The sequence below is a fragment of the Sceloporus occidentalis genome, unplaced genomic scaffold (genome assembly GCF_023333645.1).
Source record: "Sceloporus occidentalis isolate IW3139 unplaced genomic scaffold, rSceOcc1.0.p SCAF_12, whole genome shotgun sequence".
NCBI lineage: Eukaryota > Metazoa > Chordata > Lepidosauria > Squamata > Phrynosomatidae > Sceloporus > Sceloporus occidentalis.
This window is the reverse complement of record NW_028316992.1, coordinates 4172970-4187323: the sequence shown is the minus strand read 5'-3', so window position 1 is coordinate 4187323 and position 14354 is coordinate 4172970. Positions and strand designations below refer to the sequence as shown.

The window sequence follows — 14354 nt, the reverse complement described above, 5'->3', positions numbered from 1 at the left end:
TGAGGGCTTTATTTTACAATTGCACACGTTTTTAAAAAAATCTCAAAATTTTATGAAAAGTCCAGGCAATATTATCTTTGACATATTATCTTTGATAATATTATCTTTGAGTTTCTGACTAAACACCACATACATGCACACGCAAACAAATTTCTTAAAGAGGGGAAGATAGAATAGCAGCACAATTCTCCAAAGCAGCCTATTCCACTGTTGAACAGCTCTTAGCATCAGCAAGTTTTTCTTAAAGTTTAAGTAGAGTCTCTTTTTCCTGTAGCTTGAATCCAATAGTATGCAATATTGAATTCAATAGTAAAAGCAAATTATTAACATCCTTTTCTTCATTTTCCTTTCGTTTCCAACTAGCAACAATAGGTAATTAAATTCATAATATTTCACTACTCACCAGAAGCGATACAGAGTCTCTTCTTAAGGCAGATGCCAGTTCCGGAAGCATTTCTTGTTGTAGCTGATTATGTCTACAAGCATATTGGGGGGGAAATTGAAATGACTTTTCTAGATAAGGACAGCTGCCAGCGGTACTCAAGTTCAGCAGAATGACAGGGCACCTGCAGGCAAAAGAAGCAATGGCTATTTTATCATTGGTACTCTTTTAGGAAAGACTGGCCAAGAGCACACAGCTTTTACGGAAGTTTTATAACTAGCATCTTTTTGCCTTCCTGCTTCATTGGGTATAGATCTGAGAGATCTCCACATGTCATTGGCAGGACTAATCCTCTGTTGATGGAAAGAGAGACTTGAACTGAGTTCTCTATAATCAAACAGGTGATCGGCTCAGTCAAAACTGAGAGTAACAACCATCCCTTAAAAGGATAGATATATGATTCCAATCTCACAGTACTAGAATTCATAACAACCAATATAGTCACTGAGAAAAATGGTTACACAGCACATGTCTGATGCTGAATCCAGGGTAGAAACTAAAGAAAGCACCCTTAATGCATGGAGGTCCAGGGTATGATATGTACTTTTAGCCTATTCTATGAGTAGCAAACAATTTGCATTCCTAATATTAGTATATGCTAGAATTTTCCCTTGATCAATCCCATTATTTTTGTCTTTGGCATATTTTCATGAATTTCCTTTCTATACAGAGCAAGGATAAGAGAAATCTGGTTTTGCTGATAGATCACTAGGTATTTGCAGCAAGTAGATCAGCAAGAGAATTCTAACTTCTAACTGTACAACAACTGCAGCCACAAAATGGCACCACACAGTCACAATTACAGCTGTGAAATGAACAAAGAGTATTGTGGGAGGATTTTTGTGAGAGGGAGTGAGAGCTCCACTGACTTCTGGTACTCAAAGTCCTGGGCTTAGGATACTTTCTGTGCATGTTTTTTGCACCAAACTTTGATGGATGGAACTCAGAGGTCCAGTAGCAAACAAAGTATGTCCTAGAAACATACCTTCCAACATTTCACAGGTAGAAACTGGGAGACATGTGACCAAGCAACATCAGAATGTGGTCAAAATGGCAAAGGATATTAATGGAGAAAAACATACAAGTTAGGAGATGCTGCAGCAGTTTGTTTTTGCTTGAGTCTACAGGGAAGGGCAAGTTTCTGTCTCCTCCTCTCCTCCCACTGAGTTAATTGAGTGCAAACTACTATGCAGCAATTGAAGTATGCCAAGGACAGAGGCAGAAAGCAGAAGTAAGAGAGAGAAACTGGGACATTTTAAAGTATCTAAAAAACTGGGATGACAGAGTACAGTACTAAACCAGGATGGTCCTTGCCAAATTGAGGCATTTAGAGGGTATACAAAAACTTGAAGTCTCTTCACTCTACCTCTCCCAGATTTACAAGTCAAGCCCAGACTAGCTCCCAGTCCCATATGAGTCTACCAGGCTTTGAAATTTTAGGGAGAGGCCTGCCCTCAGAGGCACATCTTGTAGGGATTTGAAAGGCTTTCTTAGTTGGTGCTCCCAGGTTGCAGAATTTTGTTCCAAGAAAAACTAGATTGATTCCCCCTCCCTGTTGTCCTTTGCTGGCAGGAAAAAAACCTTTTTATTTAGTCAGTCTTTCGGTAATTTCTTGCTGAGAAAGGGGCTTTTAATGGGTGAGGTGCTACACCTTTTGTTCTTTTAAAGTTGGTCCTTCCCTGAACAGCTTTGTGTTCTCTGGATAAACGTGCTGTTTCTTTGGACTTGCAGTTCATATCTCTAACTCCTTTCTAAGCTAAACCACATCAATAACAAAGACTTTCTGAAGATTATGTGTCTTCAGTGTTTGTAGCTCCTGTTGCCTTTTTCAGATGTTCATTCTCAAATGAAAAGAGCCTATAGGACAATTCAACAAATCTTCCACTGCTACTTATTTGAACAATCATGTAGGATTCAGCAAAATATGGAACTTCCCACCAGTACCCAGAAAAATTAGTTTTCTGATTTAGAAAACAAACCTGGGCCTGGCCAGAACCTGAAACAAAAACTGCTTGGGTTACCATAGCCAGTGGCATCACTAGGGGGTGCGGGAGGTATGACCACACCAGGTGACACCCTAACATGGGGTGACACCACTGCTCCTCAAACCTTTGCTTTTAGGCAGAAAAGGGCTGTGGCATTTGCCTGTGTTCTTTTAAAATACTGAACAGATGGTGTGAGTGGGGTGAGACTTAGGCCCTACACAGAAGGGACGAAAAGGCCGGCCTGTGGGTGGAGTTAGGGCGCAGGATCCTGATGCTGGATGCCCTGACTCTGCCCCAGGTCATCATGATGCCATGTGCCATTCCAAATGGCGTGCGGCATGATGGCGTGCCTCCAGCGCTGCATCCACGTGATGCGGCGCTGAAGGGGTGCCATACAGTTGCGCTGCTGCAGCTATGACACCCTTTAGAGAGCACAAAAAGGAGCCGCTTCTTGCGGCTTCTCTTTGCACCCTACAGAGGCAGATTGAGGCCGTGGCATGAGGTTGCCGCAGCCCTGATCTGGCTAGGAAAGGGATGGCCTCCTGTCACTCCTTAGGGGCAATCTGTAGAGCCCCTTAGTGGAAGAGGAAAGGAGAAGATGCCCAAGATTTAAAATTAATTTTTTAAAAAATTAAAAATTGTAAAAATTAAATTTAAAAAAACCCAAAAGATTTTTTAAAACATCACATTTTACCAAATTTTCACTTCAACCACATGACACTATGTATATGTAAATGCATTTAGACTGTGCATATTTAGGCTGTGCATATGATATTGTAATTTAAAGATATAATTTTAATTTTGCTAGTTGTTTATGTCACAACTATTGCCATTACATTCAGTAATATACAAGAATTATAATTAATTAGTGTAGAGAAATAATTCCTACGTGTGCATTGTTTGCGCACCCATGCAAACATGCGAAGCATTTGCCTATCGAATTAAACGGAAGGATTTCCTATTTGCCAGACAGAAAGATAATCTGTCTCTTCTCTGGTAAATTACAAAGTTAACTATTACCAGGATCAAATTCAAAAGTCAAGGCACAGATGATTAACCAGGTAAAAGCACAAAAGTGTTGCCCTAAACCAGAAAGAACGGACTAGCAAAACAAAAAAGTCTAGGGAAAAGTGTCAATAGAAAAATGCATCCGAAGTGTTCAAAAAGTAGTAGTATATTAGCAATAATTCTCTGACATTCAGGCAAACCGTATGTATTCAAGGCTGTGCGTTTTGTCAGAAGATGGAAGCAACAAATAATATACAGTGTCCGTTTGCATACAGAATATAAAGTACAACTAGACTTTTTTGTTTTGCTACAGATGATTAACTAACCATGCTATGATTAACCAAGCATCCTGTATTTCTCCCTACCTGTTTGTCTCTGTCTTTAAAAAGAAGTGGACTTGCCTAGTTCGTTGTCAATCGTATTGGCCACATTGTCCATTGAATTAACCACAATGTCAATTGTATTGGCTACAGGCATCAACTGAATTGACCACAGTGTCAATTGAGTTGGCCAGGATCAATTAAATTGTCTGTACCAGATGGCCACTGTCTTTGTCTGATTTCTCTACAAATAAGTAACATTAGTACAAAAAAACATTACTGAGGATTCTGTATGGTGTGGTATGAGAGAAGATCAGTGTGGATGGGTGGGGTGACACAATGATTTATTATGCCAGGTGACACTGAACCTAGTGACTCCACTTAGCTATATATCCAGTTCTGAATTTCTTTGGGAAGGACAGATGTAAAGCCCCAAACTGAGAAGAGTTTAAAAGAGTCAACCTCCTATTTCTTATTAACTAAGACAGAACTGAAAGGGGTGAGTTTTGGGCTGTGAAATAGATTCATTTCATCTAGAAAATCTGCATATACAAATTTATAGAAGTCATAGAGTCATGACTTCTTTAACAACATGACTTTAACATCATGAGCTGTTAAAGTCAATTTTATTACAGGAAATATTCAGGGCTCAGCAGTCTTCTGGAACACTAGGCTATGATTCACTGTTGAGACTGCATTAATACCAACCATTATTGATTGTGGAAATTTGGCTTACCTAGTCTGAATCATCCATTCAATTAGTTAATGGATACAAGTTTAGGCAACATGGAAAAGTTCCTTTCTTCTAGAAGTATTATATATCAATATGCAGTGCACCCTACTGAGAAAGTCTTAAAGTCTTAAATCAGATCGGCTTTGTCTGAAGGGTATCATTCTCATTGCTGATCAATGGCAACTTCCCAGAACAAATCTTCAAGAAACATGAATCATAATTACAAGGTTTACATGACCAGACAAGAAAATGTGAAATCTTCTCCCCTGTTTGAGATTATATATCTGTGGTTGTAAATATGCCATTCATCAAAGTTATGTACAAACAGGTCATTAGTAGCTGTTGCAGAATCTTGAGAATGTCTTGACTTACCACATGTACTTGATTATGTCAACCTCATATTTAAGTTGAGAGCAGGTTTGGGGGCCAAAATTATGGATTTTGATATAACCTATGTATAAGTTGAGGGTAAAAGTTAGGGGCATGTAACAGAGTATGTAAAGGATGAACGAAAGTTAAATGATGCCAAGCTATTTTCCCAGCCAGACCTTCAAAAAGGCCAGGAGCAAAAAAGGCCAGGGGAGAGAGTTGGTGTTTCTTTTAGGTTCTCCCAAGATGGACTAAGCTCTCACTTTTTCCTATTCTACTCAGAGATGGGGATGGTTCCTTTTTTGATAAGAGTTATGGTACGTTGATCTATGGATAAGTCAACCCAGGTTTTTTTGGATCATTTTTTGACTAAAATTTCTAGACTTATAAGTGAGTATATGCAGCAAGGTTTTTTTAAACACACACACATAACATTCTACTCATAGAACTTATTACAAAAGCCTTCTAGCTTTATTCTAGCCACTGTCTTAATCATACTTAGTGGAAACCCACTGAAATTAATGAGCTTAAGTTAGGAAAGACATTTCCTTGAAAAATGTCTCCGCTTGCCTCTTCAATATCTGTGCACCTCATTCACCCGAGGGAGAAAACTATCCTAGCTACAACAGACAAATAACTTTCATATTTCTAATTACTGTAGGTTCTATCTTTGTATTTTCCCAATGGTCAGACACCACAAATTACACAAGGTTACTTTTTTCCTCTTGCATATGTTTTCAAAAAAATAAACACCTAATCCAAATTTAATAATGAACTTTACAATTCTATAGCATGGCAGAAGGGTTTCATCATGTATGTCCTTATTTCTAACAGTTATCTTAAAAAAGCAAATTACCACCACAATTTCCTCCCATTACAGATGGGGAGGCTGAAACATAGTGGCTTAGGTGAATATCCCAATGTTAGCTAGTGATTAATGGTTCTACCAGGATTTCCACACTTAAATCTTAACACCTTGTCTTGGTCAGTACAGTTAATGTAGCTATGATTACTTGCATTAAAGCTGTTGTTGTTGCTGCTGCTGCTCTTAAGTGCCTTCAGTCTGACTTTTAACTTATGGCAACTCTCTCATAGGGTTTTCTTGGCAAGATTTGTTCAAAGGATGTTTGTCATTGCCTTCTTCTGAGCCTGAGGGAGTGCAACTTGCCAAATGTCATCCAGTGTGTTTCTATCATTGAGCAAAAGATTGACCTCCCACAGTTCTAGTCCAACACTCAAATTACTAAACCACGCTGGGTCTATGTGTTCAATTTATACCTTCTTTCTAAAATTCATGACCGATATGAATTTATCACATGAGAAAGAGATCGAATTTGCTAGGAAAAGACCATGTTCCATGCAAATTTCTCAGTTGAATGTGAGTGTTAAACAGTTGAATCTGGATGGTTTCGACCTCCTAATGTTCAATATTTGGATGTTGGCAGATGAGAGGAGGGAGTAGAGAGGTGGTTGTCTATTGCACAAATGCTTAGAAATGAACACAGTGTATGTAATAAGAGGCCGGCTCCCTTCAGGCCACCTTGTTCAACATGAAAGTTTGAATGCCTTCATTAAATTAATCATGATATAATATAATACTAAATTCACACTGTGGCAACTATATCTTCTTATTTTCCCACTTTAAATAAGGAAACACTTGCATGGAGTAGGCAAGATTATATGCACTGCCTTGCCATAGATGGACTTTGGAAAACTTGCATCAGGCTGCCCCCACAATGGGATAGGAAAGATCATGCTGTGGTGACTCTGACATACCAAAATACAATGTGAAGAGCCTCTGATAATAATAATAAAAAAGATTTGTTTGTGTTCCAGATATCCTCTTATAACTGAAGGGTAATGGATTGGTAAGCAGTAAAATAGACAGAGGAAAAAATGTAACAGGGCATAGCCTGTATAAGACTATTCATTACATTAGTATAGGGATCATTAGCTTTACATTTTTTTTAACCTCTAAAAGTGCAAGGTTGATCCCATAAAATCTAAAATGTATGAATTTGGAAGATGCATGCCTGCAGATTTAAGGCAAATATATAAAATAAAAGACACACATAAATTGGATCTTGTCTTCAATTGCTAGAATTGTCATTTTTTAAATGTATAAGGGACAATCATATAAAACAGTCCCAATATAAAATATTTCTATCTCATTATAAACAACATTATTTTGTTTGAGCCATGCATGCATTAAAGGGAAAGGGAACCAAAATTCATTGGCACAGGAAAAAAAGTTTATAATCATGAGATCATATGCTTAATTAGAAGGATAACATCACATTCTTAAATAGAAGGATATGAGAGAATACTTTAAGAAAGCTGGCTATCTCATTACTTCAGAGAGAATGGTTTCCTAATAGAGATATCATACGACTTATTCCAAAATTTGTTTTAGGGTGTGGAGCATAGAAATTTTTATTTCTTTTTCAGTTTATTACATCCCTTGCTAAGTCTACTTAATTTCCCATCATCTGTGTTCAAAAGATGAGGGCTTGCAACATGACTGAACAAAAGGTTTCCAAGACTTTCCATCTAGCGGCAACTGACAAAAGGGATGGAAGAATAAAATACATTCCCATCCATTGCCTGCTGCATGAAGAGGGGTCAGAAAAGCTGTTACTCTGGAAAGCAGAGTTCAAATCCACTGGGTGACTGTGGACACGTCCCATGCTCTTAGCCTCAGCAGAAGGCAAAAGCAAACCCACTCTGAACAAATCTTGCCAAAAAAAAAAACCCATGATAGGTTCACCTTAGGGTCGCCATAAGTTGGAAACAGACTTGGAGGTATGTATGGCACACAGCACATTGCCATTTGCTCCAAAGGTGACTCTTGCATAGGAAGTCTATATGGGCTACTGCGTGGTATTCTGTTGTTAAGGGTTATTAGCAGGGAAATAATGTACAACTAAGCCATCAACATTCAAAAGACTTGACTGTGTGGCATGCAGAGATATATACAGATATAGATATTTCCATTATGGAAACTTCAATGCTTTTTTTCCTGAAAAATCCAGATTCTGGAATAAAAATAGCACATGCTACATCTGCAAAGAAAGCAATGAACATTTTAAAAGAAAACTAAATTTCTCTGAGTTTGAGAGGAGACATGCAGGCCAGAGCTCTGCCTGTTTATGTTAATACAAGGATGGGCAACATGTGAGTCTATTGGAGGCCTGTATTCTGCCCCTGGCACTCTCCAGGGGCCACAGAGACTGCCAAAAAAGATGAAACAAAATCTGGAAATTGAGAAACTCAACTCCGGGTTTTGAAAAACAGGTAATTTTTTTATGTTAAACAGAGCAGGATGGCCCTGCAATCTATTTACAAAGGTGAATCATCTGTCTTGGAGCCTTGCAGGAGAAACAATTCACAACACTTTTATGCATGGGGGGGGGGGGGGGCAGGCAGACAAAGGATGGACCCATGAAAACACAACACTCTCTACCATTACGGTCAGTATAGTACCCACAATGTTTCTATTCTATTCATTCTATTCTATTTCTATTCTATTTCTATTCCTGAGCCAGAGAAATAAATGATACAAAGGGTCACCAAAAGGCTTCACTTGAGTCAAGGGATTGATATTTATTAAGCACAAGTTACCAAAGACATAGAACATTCCCTCTGGTTGTTGAGGGATCAGAAGTTGTCTAGATGTTACTAGACCCCCAGCAGTCCCAGCCAGTGGAGACAGATGATGGGAGTGGGAATTCATTAACATCAGGAAAGCCATAGATTCCCCAGCTCTGCTTTAAGGGAGTTACCCTAAACACACAATTCATCACACCCAGTATTGTAATTCCTATTACTTTGCACCCAGAATCCCCATTGGCCAACTATAAGCATTTTGGTGCCCCTTTGGCTGACATGAATTTTAGAATCAAATAGTATTCATGCTCAAGGAATGGGCACTACCTGCTTTTCTTTGATTGATTCATAATGTAACAATGTGGGAAGATGTGACAACCAAACAAACCATTTCAATTAAATGTCCACAATTTTCTGGCCCCAAAGGAATCCTTTGATAGTGTATCCAGCCATAGAAGTTTTTTAAAGGGGGAATCAATTTCTGACCTGTGACTGCTGTTCGAATAGCATGTAGCTTTTTGGCATCCTTCTTTGCTTTATTAGTGAGGTGAGACATTCCATACAAAAGTACAGAGTAGTCTGTGCTTTCAGCAAAACTTTTCCTGGACAAGGGATTGCTTTTTGAGAAGACGTTGTTGTTGTTGTTGTTGTTGTTGTTGTTGTGTGCCTTCAAGTCATTTCCAACTTATGGCGACCCTAAGGTGAACCTATCATGGGGGTTTCTTGGCAAGATCTGTTCAGAGGAGGCTTGCCCAAGGTTACCCAGTGGGTTTCCATGGCTCAGCTGGGATTCAAATCCTGGTTTCCAGAGTTCTAGTCCAATGCTCAAACCATTAGACTAGGCTGGCCCTCTAAGGAGAAGAGTACTTAGGCTCAAATAAGGATAAGAATACTTATGTTCAAATAAGAGTACATCACTGCACCACACGGTTACATTTATTTAATTATTAACTATGGCCCGGAACAGACGGGCTTCTGAGGTGCCCTCATCACGTGCGCTTGGTGGGCGGAGCGCCCACATGCCTGGCAACCCTTGTATGTGACGAGGGCGCCGCACCTGCGGTACACCCACCAGACTGGGCACGTAATGATGATGTCACAGCTGTGCCGCTTCCAGACGGGGCAACGCAGCTGCGATGTCATCATGACGTCTCTCGTGCTTTGCAGCGTTGCAGCGACGCCACTAAAAGGAGCCGCTTCTGGGCACTCCTTTTTTGATCCACAGCAGCACCGCGCAATTTGGTTGCTGTGGCACTCCTGCAGAGCAAAGAGAGGCACCTCCCCGGCACCTCTTTCTGGCGGTCTGTACCCCGCCTATATTAACACATATTTAACTATCTTGGTTTCATCTTTTGGGATGCTGGGATGTGTACTTTGGGGATGTATTTGGAATTTTCTGGTATTTAATTAATTAACTGAATTTATATCCTACCTTTCTCTCAACATGGGACAAGCACAATATAATTTTTAAAAACTCCTAGCACAAAAGTTAAAACACAGTTAAATTACATTTCTATTTTAAAAAATACAAGTTGAGAACAACAGTAAAAGACATTTTAAACATAATAAAATAAAAACATTAATACTCTCCCCATTAAAAGCTTTACCTGCCTCAACACACTAAAAACCAAAATCTTCCATAAATCAAAAAGGTCTTTACCTTCCAGCAGAAGGACAGCAGAGAGTGGGCCAACCGGACCTATCAAGGCAGGAAGATCCATAATTTGGAGACAGCCACCCAGAAGGCTCTCTCTCATGTCCTTTCCAGACGTATCTGGGATGGTGGTGGGACAAAGAGACAGCCTTCCCTTGAAGATCTTAGAGAAGGGGCAGGCTCATATAAGGAGATACACTTTTTCAAACAGTCGGGATCCAAGCTGTGTAGGACTTTAAAGATCTTAACCAGCGCTTTGAATAGAGAGCTATAGTGCTGTAGCAGACGCGTTTCCTAGGGAAAGAAGTATGAATGTCTGCACTCACTTATACAGTAGAAGTCTGATACCACTTTAACCACCAGGGCTCTATCATTCTGCAGACTCCTGTGATGTGTAATTTGGTGAGGAAAGTGAAATTCCTTGCTAGAGACAGTTAGAATTGTAGTTCAAGGAAGAGAGCTACTGAAGCTCCCAGTCAGAGAATTCTAAGTACCTCATTACACTACATGATTGCATAGAATGGAGTCCTGAACATTAAATTAGAATCAAGCCTCTATAGCTGTGTAATGTAGAAACACTTCTGTCCACTTTACACAGCCCTTCTCCATTGCCCTGGAACAATTTGTGTAGCAAAGCATAGTCTTAAACCTTGCCTCAGCAGATAAACACAATAAACATGAATCAGAAAAGCTGATAGGTATTTTAAGTGAGCTATTAATGGTGGCTGTGGATAATCATGTGTCTATTAGCCTACTAAAGGACCTTTGGCAACACCTCCAGCTCTACTAGCTTTGGAGCATTTTTCGGTATTTTTTTTATTCTAACTAGCAGTGCACAGCAACATTATGGGCAATAGTAACCGGGGGATTTAGGGAGCTATTGTCCAAAAGATTGCTCAGGTGCTCTCCACATTACAGATGGATTGATTCAGTAAAGGAAACCATGACCCTGAGTTTTCAAGACTTGAGCAGGTCTGCTGATGACAGGGTAGAGATCAGCTGAAGCTGATTTCGTGGCAAATAACATCAAGTCCAAAGAGAAATATTTCCAGTTTTTCCCAAATTCTGTGCACTTGTCTGTGCAAAGGTCCATTTAGGACATGCTTCCAGGCATGAGCGGGTAACCCAGTGCACAGTTTTAGCGTGGCTAAAACCACAGGGCTCAGAAAGTATATATAGATATCAAAGGTGGTGCTTAACTCAACTCAATATTAGACTTTTCCTTTGGTGCAAGGAATGGGCACAGTCTACCTGACAGCTATTTTATTTCAGGGTTGGGCAAGACAACCTTGAGTTATTATCATTAAGGCTGCAGACTAAAAATATATTTATTTAGGACCAAACACACTGAACTCAGTGGAACTCACTTCTGAGCAAGGATGCTAGAGACTGTCTGTACAACTTCTGTCCAATGCCATTACCTCTCCCCTGCAAATCAAGTATGTAGTCAAAGAACTACAGCCTGCTTACACTTCTGTGACCATCCCATCAAGAAAAGATTTCACCCTATAATTAGCTCCAGAAGAATCAATAAACCCAGCTTCAGTTTATCTACAATCCTCCCATGCGGTTTCTACAGATGAAACTGAAAGCTGGAGCTGTTGCTTGCTTATTATTCTGCTGTGCTAGAAGAACCAATTATTTGAGCTGCCATTTTCATAGTCCAAGCCTAACTTATAATCCTATTTAGTTTCACTCAAGATGCAATAAAGCTAACAAAGAACTACAAGCCAGAGAAATATAGTGTGTTTTACCCTGAAGCACACGCTTTCCATTTACATCAAATGCGGCTGTGAGTGCCATTAAGGCAAATGTTACCGCAGCATTAAGGAGTCAGAAGAACTTGGATTTGCGCCTTTCAAATCTCTGTGGGTCCTCTGCCACTAGAAGAGAGAAAGACAGAGAAAGAGAAATTGACTAAAGGCTCATCCAGACTGGTTATTTCTACTAATATGCGCACACCTCATTTCTTGTTGTTTCTTTTCACTTCCTTATCCAAACACCCTTCTGGTTTTTTAAAAACACCTATTGCAAGGGGCTGACGGGGATGTGACCTGCTCCACCTTCTCCTCCTGCTGCTTTGCTCACTTGCCACCTGTCCCCTGCCAGAAATGGAAAGGGCATCTGGGCAGCAGTAGGAGCAGCACTCGCCCCTCCACCACCACCAGAGAGCCAGAGAGGCAGCAAACCCACAAGGGGAATGCTCACATACAGTCAGACCTCCATATCCATGGATTTTTTTTTAATCCATGGATTCAAGCATCCACGGTTTGAAAATATTCCAAAAAGATATAATTTTTACAAAGGAAACCTTGATTTCGTCATTTTATATAAGGGACACCATTTTACTATGCCATTGGATTTAATGGAACTTGAGCATCCACAATTTTTTTTAATCTACATGAGGTCCTGGAAACAAACCCCAGTGGAAACCAAGGGCCCACTGTACACCCCACAGGCATTAACATCCCAGAGAAGGGGTGACCCGATCAGAGCCATCTCTTACTGGATTTCAACTATTCTCTGGATTGTTAACTAGTGCAATCCGTATCTCCCATACCCACTTAGTGATGCTGCTGGATTCAAACCCTAGTCTCCTGGAGTCCGAGTGCAGCCCTCACAACACTATACAATGCTGGCTCTTGATACATGCATGCATATGTACATATACGCAGAGAGGAAGGCTAGAATACTGTTGGTGAATTCAAAGCCTGTGTACATACTTTTTAATTTTAGGTAAGACAGGTAGACAGACAGACAGAATTATCAAAATATAAATATATAAACTTTAAATGAGAGAGGGAGAGAGGGAAGGAAGGAAGGAAGGAAGGAAGGAAGGAAGGAAGGAAGGAAGGAGAGAGACTTTTAATTAATCAGCAATGCCATTCTGCATCCCCTTTCCCACTGCACAATAGCTATACCCTTTGTGTTGCTGTTGTATATTTAGCATCTACAAGACTAGGTAAAGGGAGTTGGGAACTGCGTTGCCACCCCATTCCAGGCTTTCCCCCTTTGCACACAAGTGGGATTTCCCCTTTCAGGACCAAGGAATGGAGTGGCACTGAGAATTCCTCTGCTTGGGTCCTAGCTGGTGCAAGGTGGGCCAAAGTTTCAGAGTTTTCAACAGCAGTACTCCACTCACCTGTTCACTTGCTCAGCACTTGGAAAATGGGATGGAGGGTTATCAGCTCTTGGAGAGAAGAGAAGGAGATCAACAGCCCTCTTTTCTCCTAAAGCTTTTCTTCTTTGGCAGCATCGCAATGCATAAAGCTTGTGTGCGTGTCTCTGTGGGTGTGCCAGCAGCGACAGTAATGTGTCCTCTAGCCACTAACTGCTCAACTGCACCATTGATGAAACAGTCTCATGCATCTGGCTAATCTGCCCCATCTGAAAAGAATGCATTGGTCCTACAGCAGCAACACGATGGGCATGCAGTACTGGTGCTCCACATACTGCACCACAGCTCAGTTGCATAACAATCACTGTGTGTGTACTCCTCTCTCCAGAAGCTAAATCAAAGAAAACAGGTGAAGAGGTGAGTGGAACATTGCTGTTGAAGGCTCTGAAAGAGATCTGGTAATCTAGTTTCAGGACAGGGGCAATTTCAGTGTTGGGATTGCTGCATTCTGCCGCAGATGCAACTACGACACTATATCATTTTGTTTCCCTTGTGCTACACTAAATGGCACAGGACATCTAAAATGTTTCATGTAAATTGGTTTTTGTTTGTTTGTTTCACAGTGAAAATAAAACTTGGCATAATATCAAGAGACTGGTAATACACTTCACAAACAGTAGGATCCTGTAACCCATTAAGAGGAATATTTTAATACTGAGATGGAATCATTCTGGAGCTAGCCACACAAGGGGCCCTTTCATACTATACATTTGTAGCACTATGATTCTACTTTAACTGCCATGATTTCATCCTATGGCATCCTGGGATTTGTAGTTTACGGAAGGTACTTCTTTTTTTAAAGTTTTATTAAGTTTTTTTAAAAAAAATACAAACACACATTCTTAAACACTAACACACAAGCACTCTAAAAGATTACATAACAAATATTCGTTTGATTGTGTTCTTACTCGGAGAAGTTCTTCAGTCAGTTCAAAGCTATCTCACATCTCTTTCCAATCCTCTTCTACATCAGCTACCCACTCCTATGCCCTCCAAAAGGTTGAGTCAAACTTCTACTCTTTCCTTAAACTTTCTTTGTCCCTCATCCCTATATCTACC

The 14354-nt window shown here is 40.2% G+C and overlaps 1 protein-coding gene across 6 annotated transcripts in view; it reads right to left on the bottom strand.

Annotated features, from left to right (window-relative positions):
* KCNS3 (potassium voltage-gated channel modifier subfamily S member 3) overlaps positions 1-14354 on the bottom strand; it is a 58041-nt gene that overhangs the window by 34575 nt on the left and 9112 nt on the right. For 4 of the 6 annotated variants that reach the window (XM_089477834.1, XM_089477832.1, XM_089477837.1 and 1 more), the window contains exons 3-4: positions 11872-12000; positions 404-566 (exon numbers count right to left, since the gene is read on the bottom strand). In XM_089477834.1, the coding sequence (XP_089333960.1) occupies positions 404-454 (51 nt within the window). In that variant the 5' untranslated portion in view covers positions 455-566; positions 11872-12000. Of the gene's footprint in view, positions 1-403; positions 567-10123; positions 10187-10264; positions 10412-11871; positions 12001-14354 lie in introns of those variants that run through there. The other 2 variants (XM_089477836.1, XR_016271779.1) reach the window with 2 other exon arrangements.